Source organism: Thermobia domestica, chromosome 8 (genome assembly GCF_964235325.1).
Source record: "Thermobia domestica chromosome 8, izTheDome1.hap1.1, whole genome shotgun sequence".
NCBI lineage: Eukaryota > Metazoa > Arthropoda > Insecta > Zygentoma > Lepismatidae > Thermobia > Thermobia domestica.
This window is the reverse complement of record NC_137461.1, coordinates 136732742-136754418: the sequence shown is the minus strand read 5'-3', so window position 1 is coordinate 136754418 and position 21677 is coordinate 136732742. Positions and strand designations below refer to the sequence as shown.

At 35.8% G+C, this 21677-nt stretch overlaps 1 protein-coding gene across 2 annotated transcripts in view; it reads right to left on the bottom strand.

Annotated features, from left to right (window-relative positions):
* The window catches only part of ck (unconventional myosin-VIIa ck), a 234346-nt gene that overhangs the window by 104257 nt on the left and 108412 nt on the right, over positions 1 to 21677 (bottom strand). For both annotated transcript variants that reach the window (XM_081769036.1, XM_081769038.1), the window contains exon 3: positions 5885 to 5998. In XM_081769036.1, coding sequence (XP_081625162.1) covers positions 5885 to 5998 — 114 coding nt within the window. The remainder of the gene's footprint in view (positions 1 to 5884; positions 5999 to 21677) is intronic.

The window sequence follows — 21677 nt, the reverse complement described above, 5'->3', positions numbered from 1 at the left end:
TAAACATAAATGCACACACTAATTTTACTTTGTATATATATATATATATATATATATATATATATATATGTGTGTGTGTGTGTGTGTGTGTGGACATAATTGGCTTGCTTTTTAATGAATTCAATTAAATTCAAATACTCATATATCTAATGGTAGTAGATAACTAAACTAAAAATAATAAATCTAAAATAAAAATAATAACCACGATATTAAATTTTATCATCAGAATGCATAAAGATAAATTTTATGCAATTATTGAAATATAAATTAAATAAAAGGTTGATACCGAATTGATTCCGAAACGGACGAGTTGATTCCCATTAGCTGACAGTGGATTTACCCCTAGCGTACGAGTTGATTCCCATCTGGTGAGTGCGTATTTACCCTTAGCGTACGAGTAGATTCCCATACCGTGTGATTCCGATTTCGCATACCGTTCTGATTCACGTGTGCCAATCACATATTGGTTGCTTGTGAAGTTGTAGTTAAGCAAACTATTCTAAATAATTCCAACTTTCAACTTTTGAATAACTCACTTGCCAGACGCAAGTTGCAATATAAATTTGAGAAATTTTATACAGTGAACAAACTACAGAAAAAGAAGAAAATTACTTTTGACTCACCATTTCTGCTTCTTGGAGGACGCTGGAGTAAATATGTCAACTTCATTTGCATCACTAAGCACACCACTAAAATATTTTCAATCACTGAACTCACTCATTCACTAAACACTAAACACCTATTAAGAAACATTATTTCACATGCATTACACATTTTTATTATTTTTTTTATTGTTACTCCCATAATTTACGTTCTAAGTTGCGACTATCAATAATAAGTAATTGAATTATATACATGGGAGAAACTTGTAACAGATTTTCCGAAGATATTCATAACGGGTAATGGTAGACTCTGTTAGTTTAATCATTTGTTCTTCTATATAGTTCTGTTTGTCCCGCATTTTTTTTTTTTTTTTTTTTTTTTTTTTTTTAACTGGTCTTCTTATTGCTTTTCATTTTAACATAAGTTTCAATAATTTTCAGTCTGAACACCCTTCAATGTTTCTATCAGGTGGAAAATGTTTGGATGGGGAGAGTAAAATTGAGTGTTTAGTTTACAGTGGAATGCTTCGCAACACTTTGTAGTACGTTCAGAACTAATATTAAAGTCGGCCCACATTATGGGTGGGAAGTCGCTGTTTGCGAGAATATAGGTCTCAAGTAAATAATCAAAAAAGTCATCCAGTTTTTCATGTATAGGTTTGCGGGACATTTGATCTTCTACGAAGCAGTCTTCAATTTGACCTGGTGGGAGAAGAGGAAGTCCAAACAAGGTTTTGAGAAGTACTCCTAGTTCAGAGTCTTTTGATTTAAAATCATTTGACAGTCGCAAGCATTGAATTTTTCTCCACCATGACTGACCGAGATGGAATCTATAGCCCTTTATAGTCGTTTGGGGCCAAACGTAAGCAATTGCTTGGCAGATTGCGGTCTCAAAGTCAATGTATATAATGTCTGGATTGGTGATATTTTTAAATAAGCACAAAGCTTCCTTGTATGTTTTAGAGGTTTTGTTTGGGAAAAGAAAAAAAAACAATAGTTTTTTTTTTAATTTACACCGTGAATTATAAATATTTGGTGAAACAGCTTAGGGCAGCTCTTGCAAGTCCTATCTACATATCAAGTTTTCGAATTCTTAAGAAAATCCAAATTAGTTTCACACGAGAAATCAACAATATTCTTTTCTGAGTCGTTCACAAACAAAAGGTTTTCGCCCCTTTTTGTGTTGAAAATACTTTTCTCTAGGGCTTCGAGCAGTTCTTTTAAGTTATTAGGCAACTTCGGAAGCTTGCGTGAGCGAGCAGCATTAATATTTTTCCTAGTTCGAACTAAATCACATGTTGTGAGTGTGTCGATATCACTATTAGCTAACTCGATGCGTATAAGTTTCGACGGGCACTCACACAAATTTTCTTCCGCCTTCCTTTTCACTGAATTACTACATAAGTCTTTGCCGGTTTAATGTACCAGAGTTATCTTTTTCATGATTATGATCTAATTGTGAGCAAACAAAACAATTTAAAGAGTTTAGGATTACAAAACACTTACATGTTCTTCTCGTACATTTATATCTCTCAACCCCACCGACGAGACACTTATGGAAACAAAATTTGTAACCATCTATCACCAACAGTTGCTTGCCCTTTTCACTTGGCATCACTTCAAACTCCATCGCTGGCATACAATGAACTGGTTTCTCGCAAGTGAGTAGCGATACCTTCAGGAACTGTGTGAAAGCAGCCCGGGAATCAACACGGACAGTGAGGGTTCGTAGTGTTGGGAATCAACTCGGATGTTATCCTTAGACAAGCTTGTCGAGTGCGGGAATCAATTCGTACACTACCAAAACCCCAAGGGACGCAAAACGGCAGCAGCGAAATAAAACTTTATGAAATACTGCTTAGTTATTTTGCATTACTTTGTAGAAGTGAGAAATTGCTTTCTGAATATAAAATAGATCCCAAGAAAAATAACATCCTCGTTGTGATCATTACTCTCACGTAATCAGTGTAGAGATTTCCTTTACATACATCTCTGAATCGTAAAACTCTCGTTTGTCATAGTAAGGAAATGTTGACGACAGATTGTCACTGAACTTTTCTTTTTTCATATCCGATTAGCCTTGCTTTATATATATAACTTTAATATTACTACATAGGTACTTAAAATCTCTCAAAAATTAGTTTGGAGTACATTACTCCAAACAAAAATACATGCTTAATGATACTACTTTTTGCACCCAAGACTTCGAGTCGCCATACACTATTGGTTAACAGATGAATTAAAAGTTCTAATTGTTTAAATTTAACAAATGTATTTATTTATTTATACGTTTGCTCACCAACACTTCACACTTTACACCATATGATTTATGGAATTATTCAAGAGCTTCCTTACCCACGACACAACAATAATGCAGGTAGCGACATCTACTAGTGAGTTTGTTTACTATTAGGAATCATAATGACACACTGATACGTTTCCCGTTTATTATAAGGAAATCTTATTATACCAATTGTCGTTCTACAACCAATATTATAAATCTCTTATGCAAGGTGGTATACATTTCAGGATAGTGTGATGCACCTGAACTGACATGTTTCCCCTTAATAATTCTATACTACACGGGATAAACAGTATAAGTCTGAAATTGGCCAAAAAGAGATAAGTCAAAATTGGAGATTTATGTGTCATGCTCAATCTCCGGTTAATTTGGTATAACTCAATTCTAAACGTGAATTGAATAATCGCGTTTTGATACTGTTAATATAAGTGATTTCTTTTTTTCTTATCCTAGATAAAATAAAAAATCACCTCCTGGAAACTTTTTTTTTTTTTGACATACTGTTTCTCCCGCGCAGTCTAGAATTAGGTTACACAAATCTTCACCATGTTAAGTGACACCACGGTTAACAACCTGATGGCGACACTATATAAAATGCAAAATTGCGCTGAACGAGCTTATCACAATCTGTTGATAAGTTTTGAAAGTAATTCAATAACAATGGATATTTCAGTTGAACAAACTATACATCTCCATGAATGAGGTCTATGCGTATCCTCCAAAAGTCGCCATTTAGTAAATAAAATAGAAATATCAGTCTGTTGGTGTTAAATGTAGTGCTGTTATTTGAAGATACGTACGTAAGCGAAGCCTACCTTCACTTCTCAATTACCTATAAAATATTTTTAAGCCATTATTTATTGTTCCAAATAAAATTTTTCAAATGGAATACTGATTGGTAATATTTATAATATGAGCATCTATCTAGAGCATTCTTTTATCAGGACGTGAAAACTAATGTACCAGCAGCATCTATTAAAAGAAAAGAAAAAAACCAACACTCATTATAGCCATCTCACTTCAAAACCATCTAAGTTATGGCGTTTAAGTGCTATCATCGCACAAAGTTTGTTCATTATAGCTCAAACTGTCTCGGACTATAAGAATTTTCACCAGTTGTTCCCAGATTCTCAAACTTTTATCATATCTCATTGTACCCTTTAGTTGCGAATGAAATCAAATGTACTCCTATGACAAATGCAGTTTTTCTCTTTCTGTCTGGCGGATTGGTATGATATTTACATGTTCGAAAAGTATATATTGATTTTTTTATGTGATAATTACTTAGGAAGTCGTAAGGTGACTTAGTTTTGTAATCGCAGAATTCTTAGATTGAAACCTGGAGCAAGTCATTCTAACTTGTTTTCCATGATTTTCTTCAGTTCAGATGCATGGATGATTCTTTATTCCACGACAGAACCAGTGTTTGTTTCCCAGATTGTCTCTGAAATCCTGATTCCGCTATTACTGCAGCTGCAAGTTAACTTCTGTCCAGAAAGTAATGTCACCAAGTCTATAAGTATGAAAAGAAACACATTTATTTACATAATAATAATAAGAAGTATACCTGTACTCGACACTTCTTCAAAATATTGTCCTCCTACACCAATACATCTTTGCCAGCGGAATTTCCAATCTGCAAAGGCATCGTAAAGGGTCTGTTCAAGAAGTGCGTTTAAGGTCATTCTACAAGCTCCTTTCACGCCGTCAATTGTTCTGTAACGATGTCCATTCAGGTGGGATTTCAAACAGGGAAACATAAATGGGTCAGACTTGCCACGTTAGATTTGGTCAGGTAGCTTTGGGTTGGTTGGTGCGTTGCCATAATGAAGTTTCCAATCTGATATCTGCTCTGATTCGCCGGATCTTTGCTCTCAGTCTTTTGAGGACTTCTACGTATACTTGAGAGTTAATGCTTGTTCCAGGAGGTAAAAATTCACGGTAGATGATCCCCCTAATGTCAAAAAACAATGAGAATGGTCTTGATCTTTGATTTACTCTTTCGAGCCTTCTTGGATCAAGGGGGACACCGACGTGTGCCACTTGACACTTTGCCTCTTAGTTTCGAGGTTGTGCTGGAATATTCACATTTCATCACCCGTGATAAAATTGTCTAAAAAATTACAATCATTTTCACACATTTCCAAAATGTCTTGACAAATTTCCACTCGGCGAGATTTTTGGTCCTCGGTCAAAATTGTTGGAACAAACTTCGCGCACTTTTTTCATGTGCAAATCCCTGGTCAATCTCGTGGACAATAGTTTTGGAATATTTAACATGTCAGCCACTAAACGAACACTCATTTGATTGTCTGTTTGCAAAAGTTCTTTCACACGAGTCATATTTTCGTCATTTGAGGAGGTTGACGGATGTCCAGCGCGGCCTTCGTCGTTGACCTCTTCACAGCACTCCAAAAACGCCTTGTGCCATCTGTAGATTTGTCTTTGTGATAAACACTTATCCCCGAAGGCTTGTTGAACCATTGGAAAAATTTCCATTGCAGGCTTGCCGAGTTTCGTAAATAACTTGATAGCGTATATTTGTTCCAGTGAGCGCTGCATCGTGACTTATATAAGAAACGAAACAGAAGTTTACGAAATTGCCCGTCCTTCACCTCCGAGAGCCCGAGAACAACTGACGAAGCACTTACTCGGTAGCTGACTTACACCGCATCAATCCCGGCGGATAGATTGCGTTGCAACATACAATCGGTACACAATAAAATATATAGCATTACTTTTCGGACAGACCTTGCACAATGAACATTAATACAATTTTATTTATCAACATGCTCATTTAAGTATATGTTCAGTACTTTGGGATTACTCGTATATGAGTTAAATATACTGCCGAATTTTAAAATTAGTCGAGTACGCCGTGAGGTAGAAAAGATTGAATGTCACTTTTTCTTCTAGAAAGGGAAAAATGAGCATGTACGAGACTAAAAAGAAATATACTGGTATAAAACAATTATCTTACCTTTCCGTCGTCGTCGATAACTTGTATCCTTCTTCCTTCTGCGGAGATTACCCTTGCACCGATCGCCACATCGAACTCCCGTCCCGAGACAGGTTCAATCCAAATGTAATCTCCCTGCAAGATAGAAGCATAAATAAATAAATAAATAAATAAAATAAAATAAATCAGTTAACATATATCAGAAATATAAATTTGAAGCAACAAAGCGACAGCAACACCAAATTTCATTTATATATTTAATTCACAAACTCCTTAATAGGACTAGGGATGGGCACGAGCGAGTTCGAGCTAGTTTTCATTAAAACTCGACTTGAGAACTCGGCTCGAAAAATTTCATCCAACTTGACTCGGAACTTGACCCGAATTTGACTCGAGTTTCGAGTCGAGTCGAGTCGAACCAAAAAAGCCAAATCGAGCCAAATACTGTGTGTAGTTTCAAGCACTTTCTTCAAGTATCCTACATAGACAATATAATTATTATCAATGATACTACTATAAAATTATTATTATTATTATTATTATTATTATTATTATTATAACACCGTGTATAAACATGAAAGATACGTGTTTTGTATCTGAATACTAAAAACTAGTGGACTTCTGACCTCGGTAGTCGTGAAGTCTAGGAGGCAAGGATATCGTTCATGAGGTTCTGGGTTTGAGTTCCGGCGGAGCAAGTATCCGGGCTCGAACCAAAAATCGTTATAAGTTAGAGGGCGCCGGCCACACATGTTCAAAACTGCTTGGTCCGGGCTTAGGGTTCTCAACGGCTCGGCTCACAGCTCATTCCCTATCGAGCCGAGCCAACAGCTCACCCACCCAAACCGACACGAGCAAAAACAAACTAAGCTGATGGCTCACCCCAACCGAGCCGGCTCGAGACGATGTCTCACCTGAGCCGAGTCGGTGCCTCATCTCAACCAAGCCGGCTCGAGCTGTTCGCTCAGTTGAACCTAGCTAAGCCGGTTAACATCCCTACACGGGTTGGGCTTCTGCTTCGGCTCAAAACTTTCACCGTGCAGGTCTCAGCCTTGGTGGTGAGAACTACAGTATATACTTATGTTAGTGCTCACGACATTTGAGGCTGTCTCGTTATAAAAATCCATTGCCGTCTTGCTAATCGAGACGAGGTGAGATGCGAGCAGTGTCTTACCTCGCAGTGAGCAAGACTAAAAATATTCCACATTACTGCTTACATTTCTCATAGCTTCCGCTTTCCAGTCTAATCAGGCAATGATTTCAAAACGAGTTTAAACGAGCGAGCCATTTTTCAAACTCGACTCGACTCGAAACTCGACCTCAAACCGGTGACTCGGTTCGGAACTCGACTCGAGAAAATTATCTTTGAGTCGACTCGTGCCCATCTCTAAATAGGATGTTTTATCTATTTCCAAATTAGAAACAAATAAAGACCACGTGTATAAAGTAAATAGCAAGGAAAAGGAGAAGATAGAGACGCGAGATCTTTTGTTGTTACAGCGAGACTCTTAGTTTTTCACTTACAGTTTGTTTCCAGAACAGTTCAACTTACAGAGATTTTTAAGTACTTAAAATGTATGTAGTGTACAGTGTTTTCATCAATACGGAAAGAAAATGGTGCTCAAGTTAAGGAGCCTTAGTAATAGTTTAGTAAGCTCTTGAATCTGAACACCCTCTCAGAGCTGGGTAACTGCTTTTAAGGGAAGAATGCCAGTACAATTTAGGAGAATGTGTATAGAGTGGGAAGATTGGCGCCGTTGGTTTTGTATAAAGAGGAAGGAAGACTTTGGAAACAATATTAAATTTATTAAATTTAATTATTTGTTTTCACGATAGAAAAATCTACAATATGTTTCAATAGCTACCATAAATAAAATGCCTATGATCTGTACAATTCTATAAATTGAACTGTTTTCGAAGGAATTGTAAGTGTCTAACTATTCAAACTTTTACTGTACTTGTCTCAATTGTTGACCAATTTACTACAGCTATGTTTGGACAATTAGATAATTCCTTTGTACCAGACCCGTATCCACGGGGGTCTAGGGGGGCCGGCTCCCCTAAATTTTTGCGGGCCCCCTAAAATTTCCAAGGTAGGCTTGCAAATGAACTATAATATGGTTGGATCGGGCCCCCTAACTTCACCCCCTTCCCCTACATTTTTGGGCTGGCTACAGTGTTGCCAACAAATCGATACAAAAAGTCGCTAAATAGAAGACGAAATGACTCCAATTTTGGGTGAAAAGTCGCTAAAAAAAATCGTGGAATTTTGCCTCTTATATATAGGGTGGGTGCACCATATATGGAATACGTTCCTAATATGAAATACCAGATTATTTTGTCTGCTATGTTCTGCCACTGAGTGGACTGTACGTAAACTTGTACACAGTGACACCCTCAGTCTGCGCATGAGTGGTTTGCTGCCGAACGATAACAAGCCATTTTGTTTTGTTGCAGAATATTTTTCTGAAGAACTTGAGTTTTTCGAACGTATCTTTCCAGACTGCTGAATGTACGCAAAGAGTTATGTATTATTGTTGAGTTTGTGATATTTAGATTACATATATAGTGTACCATAAAGGCATAAAGATTCAGTACACAGAGAATCACACAAGCGTGTGTAGGAAGAGAACTATCCAAAATGGCGATTTTCCTAATATGGAATACTAGCAGAATCCTAATATGGAATACTCCTAATTATAATAACTACTACTCTTAAAGAAACAAATAAATACATTTATTAGCTTAAGGAAAGGAACAAAGGAAGTGTTCGGGCCTCCAACTCCGAGATCACATCGGCCTTTAAGTTAAGTCTACGAATTGGAAAGGACTCGACCCTGGCCTAAGGAAAAGTATCATCCCGGCATACGCCTAATGATACTGAGGAAAAGCAGGGAAAACTTCACCAAAGGCCGGTGCCAGGATAGGCGGTCTGAGCAGGGATCGTGCCCATCCTCGAATTATCCAAATATCGCATTGTAGACAAATGAGCATGTTTTGTTCTAGTATTCCATTTTAAGAACAGGTATTACCTGACCAGGATATTAGTGCGGTTTTTCGTGGAGGGCGCTAGTGTAGTGTTTACATCAGTTTCTAGGTAAGCGCGGTGGGACAGGGGAACGGAGAGCATCACTCTGCAGTGTATCTAACGATTTTCAAAAGTTGCAGTTTACATGTTATAAGTAGCCTAATCTGTTTCGCTTAATAAAGAACTCCATAAATTATATAGTTGTTATTGAATGCAGTAATGGTTATCCCTGCAGTAATGCAGATGTATTGTGGACAGTGGCGTATTTAGGGGGGGCTTCCGGGCTTAAGCCCCCCCCGAAATCTTGCTCACTATAGTAAAGTATATGAAATATCTTGCAGAATTTTCACATTTTCAGGCAAAGCCCTCCCCGAAAGTTAGCAAAGCCCCCCCCCGAAAGAAAATCGTAAATACGCCACTGATTGTGGATAATGGCATATGCATGGAAATTAACAATTTAAGAACAAGATAGCATACAAGTGAGTTTCTACCGTGTATTAAGCAGATTATATATTAAAAAATTGATTACGTTTTATTTGATTTCATTATAAAACAGTAGAAACCTGTAAAACTCAGTAATAAGATGTAATGACTAAAATATTAATTATGGGTTGGTAGCTTAGATACTTGCGCAATATCTTGTAACTGTAAGTTTAAATCAAGTTAAGGCTCGCGATGCTTGTATTTGTTTTAATGTAGGTCTATCGATTGACAACTAAATTATTTTCTTGAGTTGTAGCCAAGAAAGAATTCCGATACGTTTCCACTCGAGAACTGTGGAAGTTCTCTCCGTTGGTCTATTGGCTAGCGCATGTGTCTTTGTTGTACGTGGTTCTGTGAGAGCGCAACAATTAATTTTACAATGTTTCACTTTCATTAATCATCTGTCTCCTCTAGCATAAAGAGCATAATCACGGGACGTTAAACTAAAGAAATTTCATTTCATTGTTTCGATTAATGTGAACCCTTTGGGGGAAAAGGAAGTGAAGAAGAAATTTTCCTTAATTTTTTAAAGGGCTACGGGATTGGATAGCTTGTCTTTCGGGATTGCTTTGTAAAACATGATTACAATGTATCTTTCTTTTAGGATTATAATCGTAATCCAGTCTTTTGGTAAATGTGAAATAAAAGTATCGATAAAACATCAGCGTATGGGTAATGTAAGCATAAATATCATTGGTTCAATACACAATAAATTCACAACTTTTATTTATGAGTATAGAAATTCCCTTTGAACTCCCTCTGAATTTCTTTCAGACCCTAGGTCTCTTGTGACAAAGAATTAATTCTATTATCTGTTTTCATACACAATATAATTTTGAAACTTGGGAGGCTAGTGTTGTCTTTGTGTCTGTAATACGTAATCATTTGTCGATTGACTTCAGAAGACTGAGTTTAGCCCGTGAGCATAAGTTGCATATAGTTCAAACATATCAGATGTACGGTCTTGTTTAACAAATCCTGTGTGCACATATGAAATTCAAAGACAAAGGTAATCAATCGTGTGTAAGTACTAAAATGTGCTACGTAGATTTCCGGCCAATTGTTTCATCGCCGGTATCTTTGAGCAATGAGATAACAGTGGAAGACAAACTTCGTTCTTCTAACTTGATATTTTGAAAAACTTACGCAAGTGGTTTTGTTACTTAAATACATATCTATTCACTCTAATCAATTTCAAAAGTACCATGAACTTTATAATAACATAATGAATGTAAGAGTTACCCTGAAAATGTATTTTGTATTTCTTTTTTAATATGAAATTCATTTTTTCTGAATTTCACGAGCTATAAGAAATCAATTGTCAGGCTCCCCACTTTAAATTTTACTCGCTCCCCTACCGCTTCAATGTAACATTGGGTTTATTTCTTTTAAATATTTTTTTTTTAAATATGGTAGAAATACTGGATTTTTAAATTACCAAACCATGCTAAATAATGACAGGTTAGATATCAGAGAAAGTTATCTTTATCTACCTTCTTAATTAGGGGCGGATCCAAATCTCCTTCGGAGGCGGTTAGATTATCAGTTTCTATCTCACCAGTCTTTTGCAGCACATCCGAAAATGATCTCAATGCAAATTTGTTACTGAAGGTACTGTCAATCGATCGATCACATGGTCCAAATTGGTAGCAATTTCGAAGACGCCTTATCTCAAAACTACACAATAGAACTTGCTTTAAACAATGAAAGCGCAGTTGCCAAAGTATAACTTTGATTCACAAAGATGAACTTCGAGGTTTCGTTAACAGATGAATTAGGAATTCCTTACACTCTAATGCTACGAAGTTCTCAGTGTTCCTTTGTACAACAACACTGAGGTTAGTTTATTCACAAGTTATTGTCATAATAATATGGAGGGTGCGTGTTTTTTTTTTCAGTCCCTTAAAATGTTCTGAAAATAACTTCCATAACTTTTGAAATTGTGTTTGTCTTAACTTGAACATATGCGTGAAGTGGTTTATTATGAACAGGGCAAAAACAACTGTGATAGATTAATTACAAGTGATCCGGTTAGAAACACTGTTGTTTGTATTTTAGTTCCAAAATCGGCCGCCCGCACTCGTTCGCTGGTTGACTAATAGTGTTCCATATTAGGAGCGGGGTGTGCCTAATATGGGAAATTGAGTTTCTTTCAATTTTGTAATATTGTAAAAAATCATTAATGAGGAACAAACTTTCATACTTGTATTTTGTTTTGCAAAGGTACCACAAGTAGTATGATGTATAATATTTTTATTCTGGAGTACGCATTTCTGAGAAATAAAGAAGAAACAAAAAGTATTCCATATTCGGTGCCTTTACCCTATATATAGATACGTGATAAATTCAAGTCGTAGTACTATCTACGGTGTATATGAAATGATTCATTGTATAACTAACAATAATTTCACTTTTATATATTTTTAACTTTATGATCAATTTTGCTTCAACGAAATCAAAAGTGAGTTTAGAGAAACGAACAAAATTAAAGGTCTAGAAAAAATCTTACTTCAATTTATTCACGCTTCTACAGATAATCTGTTTGCTATCGTTAATGTATTATTTGTCCCTCTAAACGGAAGTTCTGTAAACTAAAGGACATTAAAAGCTGGAGTTGGTCCCCGTTAGAAAATAAGAGATAACAGCAATCAAAGCGGGAATATAGAGATAAATGTTACGTAGCCTACTTTCCCAGCTCGTCAACATCTGAACTGATTCAAATAAGCAAAAGAAAAATATTCATACATCTGAACTGATTCGAGTTAATAGTTACTTATTTTAGTACAAGTTGGTCGCAGCGCAAAAGTCGCTGAATTTGTAAGTCACCAAATCGTCATTTCAAAATCACCAAAAAAGTCGCTAATCGGAAAAATTATTTTTTGTCGCTATTCTGGAAGGCGAATCCCCTAGATTTAGCGACTTTTCCCCCAATTTGGCAACACTGGCTGGCTACCGGTCTGCTTTGTACTTTTTTTCGATGTTAATCATGCAAGTTTGGCTTTAGTAATTCTGCCAACAAATGAATTCTTCCATAATGAAACACTTTCATTAATTGTTTGTTACCTTAAACCTACAAGGCATAATTGTGGGACGTAAACTAATAACTTGATTATATTTTCTTTTGTTATGTTAGAAGAAAACAGTGGCTTACTGATAGGAGTCTCAGCTCTGCTATGAGGGATTAATGGTGCAATCCCAAGGCAATTGAGTTTATCATAGCCAATATCCAGTGTTTTCTCCCTCGAAGTTCTGTTTATTTCACCAATTCGTCCATTATTATTTCTTCCTACTTTTTTCATTCCACCAATTCATTCATGGCTCTTTCATCCCATCAACTTATCCATTACTATTTCTTCCCATTCTCTTCATTCCATCTATTTTTCCATTACCACTCACTTGCAATTATCGTACAAAACATACCTGTTAAACACTAAGCTGGATATTTTTTCTTTAATCTTTTTTCTTTAATTTCTGTATTTATTGTAATAGAGGAATAGGCTATATGTTCAACCAGCGGTTTAACACTTGTACATTTTACTAAACGTCCATGAAATTCCGACATACTTGTTTGCTTTTTATCAATATAAATTATAATAATGTAACACAATAGATTTCTACAAAATAAAGACTTTATTAGTACTGGCCATTAGTGCTGTCACTGGAAGCGTTGACCGGTACAGTTTGTCTTAAAATTGATTAAAAGCTTCATGATTTTTACATTCTAAAATTTCGCGACACACCGTATGGGATTGCATTACGTACCACTCTGTCGCGACATAGCGGTTGAAAATCACTGTTCTAAACTACTGTGTAAGGAAACATTACAGTGAACATCGTTCATCGAATACCACTACTACTACACACTGATGTTGATAAATGTAACAGTATTTGTATATACGTACTAACTAACTCTATGGCCTATGGAACCCAAAGTTCAATGCCGCGTTCACAAAAGTCCACTGACTTCTATCCTTAGCCAGCTGGACCCAGTATCTACTTTGTATTCGTATTTCTGTGAGATCCATCTTAATATTGTCCTTTCATCTGCATGTAGGTCTTCCTAATGGCCGTCTTCCGATTAGGCTTAATTTTTTTTAATAAAACTTTGAAAGTGTTCCTACTTTCTTTCATTCTGGCTACATGATCTGCCCACCCGAGCCTTCTAGATTTGACGATCCTAACAATATTTGGTAAACTGTATATGTTATGTAGTTCCTCGTTATGAAGTTTCTGCCTTTTCCCATTCCCGTTCCTCTTGGGTCCAAATATTCGTTTCAGGATCTTGTTGTCAAATACTTTCAGTCTACATTCTTCTCTCAGAGTAAGCAAGCATGTTTCGCAACTATACAGAATAACAGGCATGATTATAGTTTTATATATTTTAAACTTCAAATTACTCGATAGATTAGCGATGACAAAACATTTTGAAATAAATAAGAACACGAATTCCCTGATTTTATTCGATATTTAATTTCTTCGTGAATATAGTTTTGGTCTGTTAATATTGATCCTAGATATTTGAAAGTATCCACTTTATAGGAAGTATTATTTGATATTTTAACGCATCCATAATTTGTAGTATTACAATCGCGACGAACTTCCACGTATTTAGTTTTCTCTGTATTTACTTCTGAACCAACGTCCCTGCAAGCGTTTAATAAGATATCTGCATTTCTTTCTATTGTTCTCCTATTATCCCCTATTATATTTACATCATCAGCATACGCCATAACCTGATGACTACCATTCAGCTTTAGACCCTGATTGCTTTGATTTTACATACTGGTTTATCTTATTTCTCCATTGAAATTCTTATATTCGATGACGACGTTCGTTTTGAACTAAATCCTCATTCATTTAATGATGGCAGAAAGAATTCAACATTATTTCCCCATTCTAACAGAATATTCCCTTTGACTTACACAATAAAAAAATAAATAAATTTATTTATTCTACGGAAAATCTGAAGCACATAATTTTACAACGAAAGTTTTAATGTCAACGAAAGTATTTTTTTCTTCTTGTTTATTCAACAGTTGAATAAGGAATATAAAAACAAAATATCCACCATTTGCGAGTTTCGCAGAAGAAACGTTTAAGTTGTTTCACATAATAATATTCCACAGTAAACACTGATGTTCGTGCATGTGTATGTGCGTGTTTTGTTTATGTGAAAGATTCACAAAAGAAAAAAAGGAAAGCTATGCCTACGCCCAAATTATATACATTTGTCGTACGCAAAATATTTTACAACAAATTGTCAGGTGTAGAAGTACACTCAACCAAACACTGATGAGAACGACAGAGTTAGGAGGAGGGAATCATATGAATCCGTCTGTTCGTACGAGTTTATACACAAAAACAGTTTCAAAGGAGGTCAAATATGCATTTCTGGGTCTATTTAGAAGTTTAGCTTTATTCCTTCTTGCATTCTTAACTGCTACGACTTCTTCGTAACTTCACATCGAGAACATGAGGAAAGTTAGACGGAAAAATGTCGCCGTAAAATCATTCACACAAGAGAGGCTTTACAGACAGACAAAATATATTAGCACATACGTCTTAAAAAGTAGGACGTAAAAGTCAATACTCTTCTTTAGGTAAAATAGCTGCGTTGAATAATCTTGACACCTAGGTACTGTGTCACTGTGTAAGTGGTACTGTTTCTTTTCTCTTTACCTTTCTTGTTGATCCCAATCGATAATTTGTACGCAGTGATTATCCTGAATTACCACATTATTTCAATTAACTTTCAGAACGACAAAATCTTGACAGAATGAACCAGAAATGCAGAAATATTAATCCAATCAATGAAACAGCACGTGATGGGCCAGTCAACATAAATATGCAAATAATTATTTAACAACGATATTTATTGATTTTATTCTGGAAAACAGCTTAATTTGTTCAGAGAAATATATATTGGACAAAAATGACCCTATTTTGGTGTTGTGTGAAATGAAAATTATTTGTGTTCTGAGGGTTGAGCTACGTAAAAAATAATTTTGTGTTCGTTTCCTGTTGTTCGATATCGTAACAACAGGAGAAACGAGCGACTTTTTGCACTTAAACGAAAGAACAGATAACTGCTAATACTCCAGTCTAGTAGTATACACAGAATTTCACCAAGGGGATACAACCACCAAAGTTTATACCACTTTTGAATACACGTAGTGTTGCTTACGAGACGAGAAATACGTTCTTAACCCGTAAGTAGTCGCGCCATTTTTGTAACGTAAGTACTCGCATGGGGGTGCCACAGACCCCCATATCTTTTGTTGTTTTTTTTTTTTTTTAGCTGTTAATTAAAATATTGCAGTGAGAATTGCTAGAGACATTCCTTATAACCTTTCTTTTCGACTCAGTGATTAATAAAAGGCAAAATATTCATGATTCTCAGGAAGGTGCTGTAAGTGGCAGCAGTATAACCAACTCCATTTTCAAGAAAATCACTAAGGAAATTGTTGGGGGTCCAGGAGACCCCCACGCGAGCACTTATGGGTTAAACTAGAGACGATACCACAAAGCTTAGATCTCAAAAATGTTTTAGTGTTATATGATTCATAATATAAAAACTGTAAATTAATAAAGCATTGTACGAACGAACATAATGAAGATTATTAATCAACGTTTAAAGATAGAAATTAATTACATTTGGTGCTTTGGTCACTTTTGTTTTATTAATGCTGTGAATATTTCCAAAGCTGTAATGAACAACATTCATTCTGTTGTTAACAATCAATGCTGTTATTTTATTTACCTTTTTAACCCTTTGTTTCCATTTTAGCCCCGGCCACGATCATACAAACTGCACGAAATTGAAGACAAACTGTAAGTAGTAAAATATGTTTAATGAAATGAAATTGAGCCTCTGTGCGTGGATTTTCATAATTATAAAAAAAAAAGAAAAAGAAAATAGAATATAAAATAATTTTGAAATGATGATGTATTTGATTTCCATCAGATAATGGAAGGTCGCATTACTTTGGGTGAACACTCAACAACAGTGAGAAAGTACTGGTAGAAAAGGATGTAAATTCCAATCTAAACAGATAGGAATAATGGCAACGGGAGCCGAGTGTTCGCCCGCCCAACTAAAACCCATCTGGTCGCTCATAGCCCTCATCATCATCATCATAGGTATTCTGCCTTTATTGGCAGGTCACTTGCCGCAGCTGAGAAGCTTCCATGCTCCACGGTCCTCCGCTAACCTTTTCGTCTTCGCGTATGATCTTTCTGTTTTAATATCATCCATTAACTTTAGTCTCCTTCGCCCCCTCCCTCTCTTTCCCGCCACCATACCCTCTAGAACGTCCCTCATGATACAATCTCTTCTTAGGCAATGTCCCAACCAGTTTCTCTTCCTCTTCCTAATAATGTCTAAAAGTGTTCTTTTCTCACCCATCATTTCTAACACTCTCTCATTCGTTTTCCGCTCGACCCAACTAATTCTTTCCATTCTTCTCCACACCCACATTTCGAAGGCTTCCAGTCAATTTTCGTCACCTTTACGTAATGTCCACGTTTCCGCCCCATACAGTACAACACTCCACACGAAGCATTTTATGAGTCTTTTTCTCAACTCTTTGTTCAAGGTCCCACAAAATAGACTTTTCTTTCTTTTAAAGGCTTATTTCGCCATTCCTAACCTTGCTTTTATTTCACGTTCGCATTTCATGTCATTACTAAGAATACTACCCAGGTATCGAAAACTATTCACTTGTTCTATTTTCTCCCCTCCTACTTTTATATTTGACACAGACCCCTTCGTTCCAATCACCATGGCTTTTGTCTTTCTAACATTTATTTTCATCCCATATTCTTCAAAGCCCTTTCTCATTTTTTCTAACATTTTATTGATTTTCTTTTCAGATTCTGCAACAAGCGCCATATCGTCTGCAAATCTTATGCATCTAATCATTCTACCTCCTACCGAAATGCCATCATCATCATGTAGGCTCTTCTTCACTATCTCTTCTAGATAGACATTAAATAGTGTTGGCGAGAGGCATTATCCTTGTGGAACTCCCCTTCCAACTGCACTCTCTTCCGTCAGTTCTTCCCCTATCCTAACACTTACTTGTTGGTTCATGTATAAGTTTCTTATGAGTCTTCTATCTTTCCATTCCAACCCTTTCTTTGTTAGAACTCCCAACAACAATTCCCAATTCACGCGGTCAAAAGCCTTTTCTAGATCAATAAATACAACATACACCTCTTTCCCTTTTTCTATAAATCTTTCACCGATCACCCTTAATAATCCAATAGCATCTCTTGTGCCCTTGCCTCTTCTGAACCCGAACTGCTCTTCCTCAACATCTTTATTTGTTCTTCCATATAACCTTCTGTTCAGTATTCGGAGCAGAATTTTAGCTGCATGAGATATGAGACTAATAGTTCTATAATCCTCACGTCTCTTTGGGTTCGATTTCTTAGCCATCGGTATCATGATCGTTTTCAGAAAGTCTCTTGGCCATTCTCCTGTTTCATATATTTCATTGCATAGTCGCCACAATTCTTTCTTTCCCTTGTCTCCTATATTTTTAATGAATTTGATTGGTATGTTATCTATTCCTGTTGCCTTTCCATTCCTAATCTCGGATATTGCCTTTTCAAACTCATCCCGAAGAATAATAAATCCTTTATCATCCTCGCCTACTTCATTTTCTACTTCAACATTTAGGCTACACGGTCTATCCCTACTCTCATATAAGTCTTCAACGTATTCTTTCCACCTTCCTATGACCTCATTTCTCTCGCTGACTACCTTCCCATTCTTATTTTCTACTGCCATCATAATACTCCCTTGTTTCCTCCGAAATTCCATAGATTTCACCTCCTTGTACATTTCCTCATATTTCCCAACTCTTTCTAATTCTTCTATGTCCTCGCATTTTCTTTTGTAAAACTCTTCCCTCGCTCTGTCTGTTTCTCTTCGTAATCCATTATTTAACTTTCTGTACATCTTTCTGCCCTCTTCTGTATCAACCTGTTTCCACATCTTCCTCTCCCTCATTTTCTGCAACATCTGCTCTGTAACCCATGGTTTCTTAGCAGTTTTGTGTTCGCGGTAACCTACTGTTTCTTCTGCAGCCTGCTGTAAGCAACGTTTAATATGTTCCCACCGTGCGTTACTACCTGCGCCCATCCTTTCCTCGTTTGAACATTTTTCTTCGAATTTTTCAGCGAAAAGATTTCTTATTTCCTCGTTTTTCAACTTTTCAGTACTCAACACTTTGTTACCTACTTTTCTTCTGCCTACATTTTTCAGTTGAATATCTACTTCGGCCAGCACAAGATTATGATCAGAGAAAATATCAGCCCCAGGAAGGGTCTTCGCGTTCTTTAAGCTATTCCGATACCTGTCCTGAATCATAATATAGTCTATCTGATATCTTCCGCGTCTATTGGTGATTTCCATGTATATCTTCTTCTTTTGTGCTGATTGAACCAAGTGTTCCCAATTACTAGTGAATTCTGTCTACAGAAATTCACCAGTCCCTCTCCCCTTTCATTTCTTTCGCCTAAACCATATTTGCCTACGATACTACCTTCCTGTTTTTCTCCCACAGCTGCATTGAAATCTCCCATTAGAATTATCTATGCACCCTTCTCCCTATCTATAATTTCTTCTATTTTCTCATAGTTTTCCTCTACTTCTTCATTTGCATGCGAAGTCGTCGGTGCATATGTCTGTATCACCACAAGATCCTTCGTTTTCCCTTTAAGTCTTAACATCATAACTCTATCATCAATAAATTCTACTTTCACTACCTTCTCCTTTAAGCGCTTTCCAAGAATTATTCCTACGCCATTATGACCGCCCTTTTCATTACCTGAGTAAAACATTCTATATCCTTCGCTGTTCAATACCCCATTACCTTCCCATCTAACTTCACAAACGCCTACCAAATCTAAATTATTTTGTTTCATTTCTTCTTTAAGATTTTCTAATTTTCCTCCCTGTAACATAGTACGTACGTTCCATGTCCCTATCCTAAACCTTTTGCTCTTCCTTGTCTTTCTTTCTCTGTTTGTCTTCCCCCCATTATTACTTTCTCGTCCAATAGTCCTTCCCAAGCCATCCCCCTTCCGGAGATCCGAATGGGGGGATATTTTACCTCCGGAACTACATTTTGACCTGCGAAAGACCATTGTTCGTATGTTCTCTTTTTGCTGCCAGCAAACTAGGGAAAAAGAGTGGTGGTTTCCCGTTGCTTTCCACCCCGCAGTATCCCAGCCGTTAAAGTCACTCTGACCACGCCTGCGACTAATGTCCAAGTTGCCGTACCAATCACTCTGATTTCCGCCAACTTGGCTACTGGAGAACTGCTGCCTTCTCGCAGAACACTCTTCGTCTGGCTACTCCATTTAGACCAATTCGGTAGGGGTGGCCCTTCTGGTAGTGAACTACCACCGACACAGCTCTAAATTTCACTGTAGCACGCAATCCTCCCCACCCGACACATAAGTGTCTTCGTAAAGGTCTGTGAGCTATAATTCTAAAGAGGTTAGTTCTTGACCTCTATGGAGTACAAATTTTTATACATTAATTAAATAAGCAACAGATATCTTGACACTTAAAGAACTATTCAGTTCAGTTCTCAATTGACTAGAGTAGCAATAGCTGATTGACATATACGATACGTTATGTTTTGGTTCAAGATAGTTATGTTGTTTGTGAATAATATGTTGTAAGAAGTGATTTTAAACAGCATTAAAACCTAGTTAAATTTTCTAATTAAGTTTAGAATGAATAGAAAAATTATTAAAGGATGAACGAGTGTTCGTATTTCTAAAGTGGTGGTAATATCAACACAAATTAACAAAAATATAATGAAATTATCACCGGATCTCAGCCCATGGAATTTTATCTCTGGGAAATAATGAAAGTATTCCCTTTAAAAAAAAAAAAAATGGATCTAGAGCTCTAGAGCATGACTTTGATCAATCATCCAACAACATTAGTAAATATGTAATCCTTTGTAAAATAACAATGATAATAGTAATTTTTGCTTTGAAAATGATGGAAATATTTTGAACATTTGATTTAGTTAACCTAATTTAATGTTATGATTAGAGACCGGAATGTTAGGCAAAATCCTATTCTTTAATATTAAAGATATGATCAAAAACAACGTTTCAAAACTTAAATGGGAGATTATAATTTCAATTTTATTGTGCCTATTTTTGCCTATTTCGCCCTTACTGCCTAAATAATTGCTTTAGTGCCTAAAGTTGCCTATTCCATGCATTTTCTTCAAAATAAGACTACATAGGGAAAAATATATAATTTATAGAATACAAATAACATATATATATATATATGGAATACATGTCAATCTTCGTTTTTATATATGTAGTAAAAGAAGTAATTATAAACAAGTATTTTTCTATGTTCTTTGAATATTATCTACGACTTGAATCTATTATTTTTAATTGTATTGAGTATTTATCTTCATTATTTTGAGTTACATTTTAGTGCCTATATTACTGCCTATTTTTTAAATTTAAGTGACTATTTTCCTGTCTAGTTTCCAAGTTTTTAATGCCTAAACATTCGGTTTCTAGTTATGACACAACTTACAATAATTTCATAATTTCGTAGTTCATAAATAATACATTTGAAATTAATTTTTGTCAAGTGAATTATTTGGACCTGGATTCAATTCCCGGTAGAATAGTAGAAGCAAATAATTTTCACAATCATTCCAATCATCCATCTCCTTTAGCTTAAAGTGTTTAACCATACGATATATATATAGGAAGAATAGTAAATCCCTTCCGAAAACTCCTAATTGTTCTCTATGTAGAAAGCCAGATAAGGTTACCCAACCTGATAAAACTCCTCGATCGATTCGTCACCTACAAAACATCTGTAATGCAACACAAGCCATCATAACAATAAGCAGTCATGTGTAGGTAGCAGCTGTTTCGTGAAAAACACCATCTAAAAGAGGAACAGGCATTGTTTGGAGGAAAATACGACAGAAAACGATGAACATAAAGACAGAGTCTTATTTTAAAAAAAATAAATAAATAAAAAAAATAAAAAAAGAAAAATGATAATACTGAATGAAAGACATTCTCTCCAAAATATTTCACAATGCCTCGATCGTTATTGGGGCATTCTCTTGAATGACTGTAGATAATTACGTTTATTATTATTATTATATTATTATTATTATTATTATTATTATTATTATTATTATTATTTAGGGATACTTTTCTTAAATTACGATAACTTACTCAAAAGTTCGAATTTGAATACGTACGTACCCTAGTAGTTCATTAACAGGATCT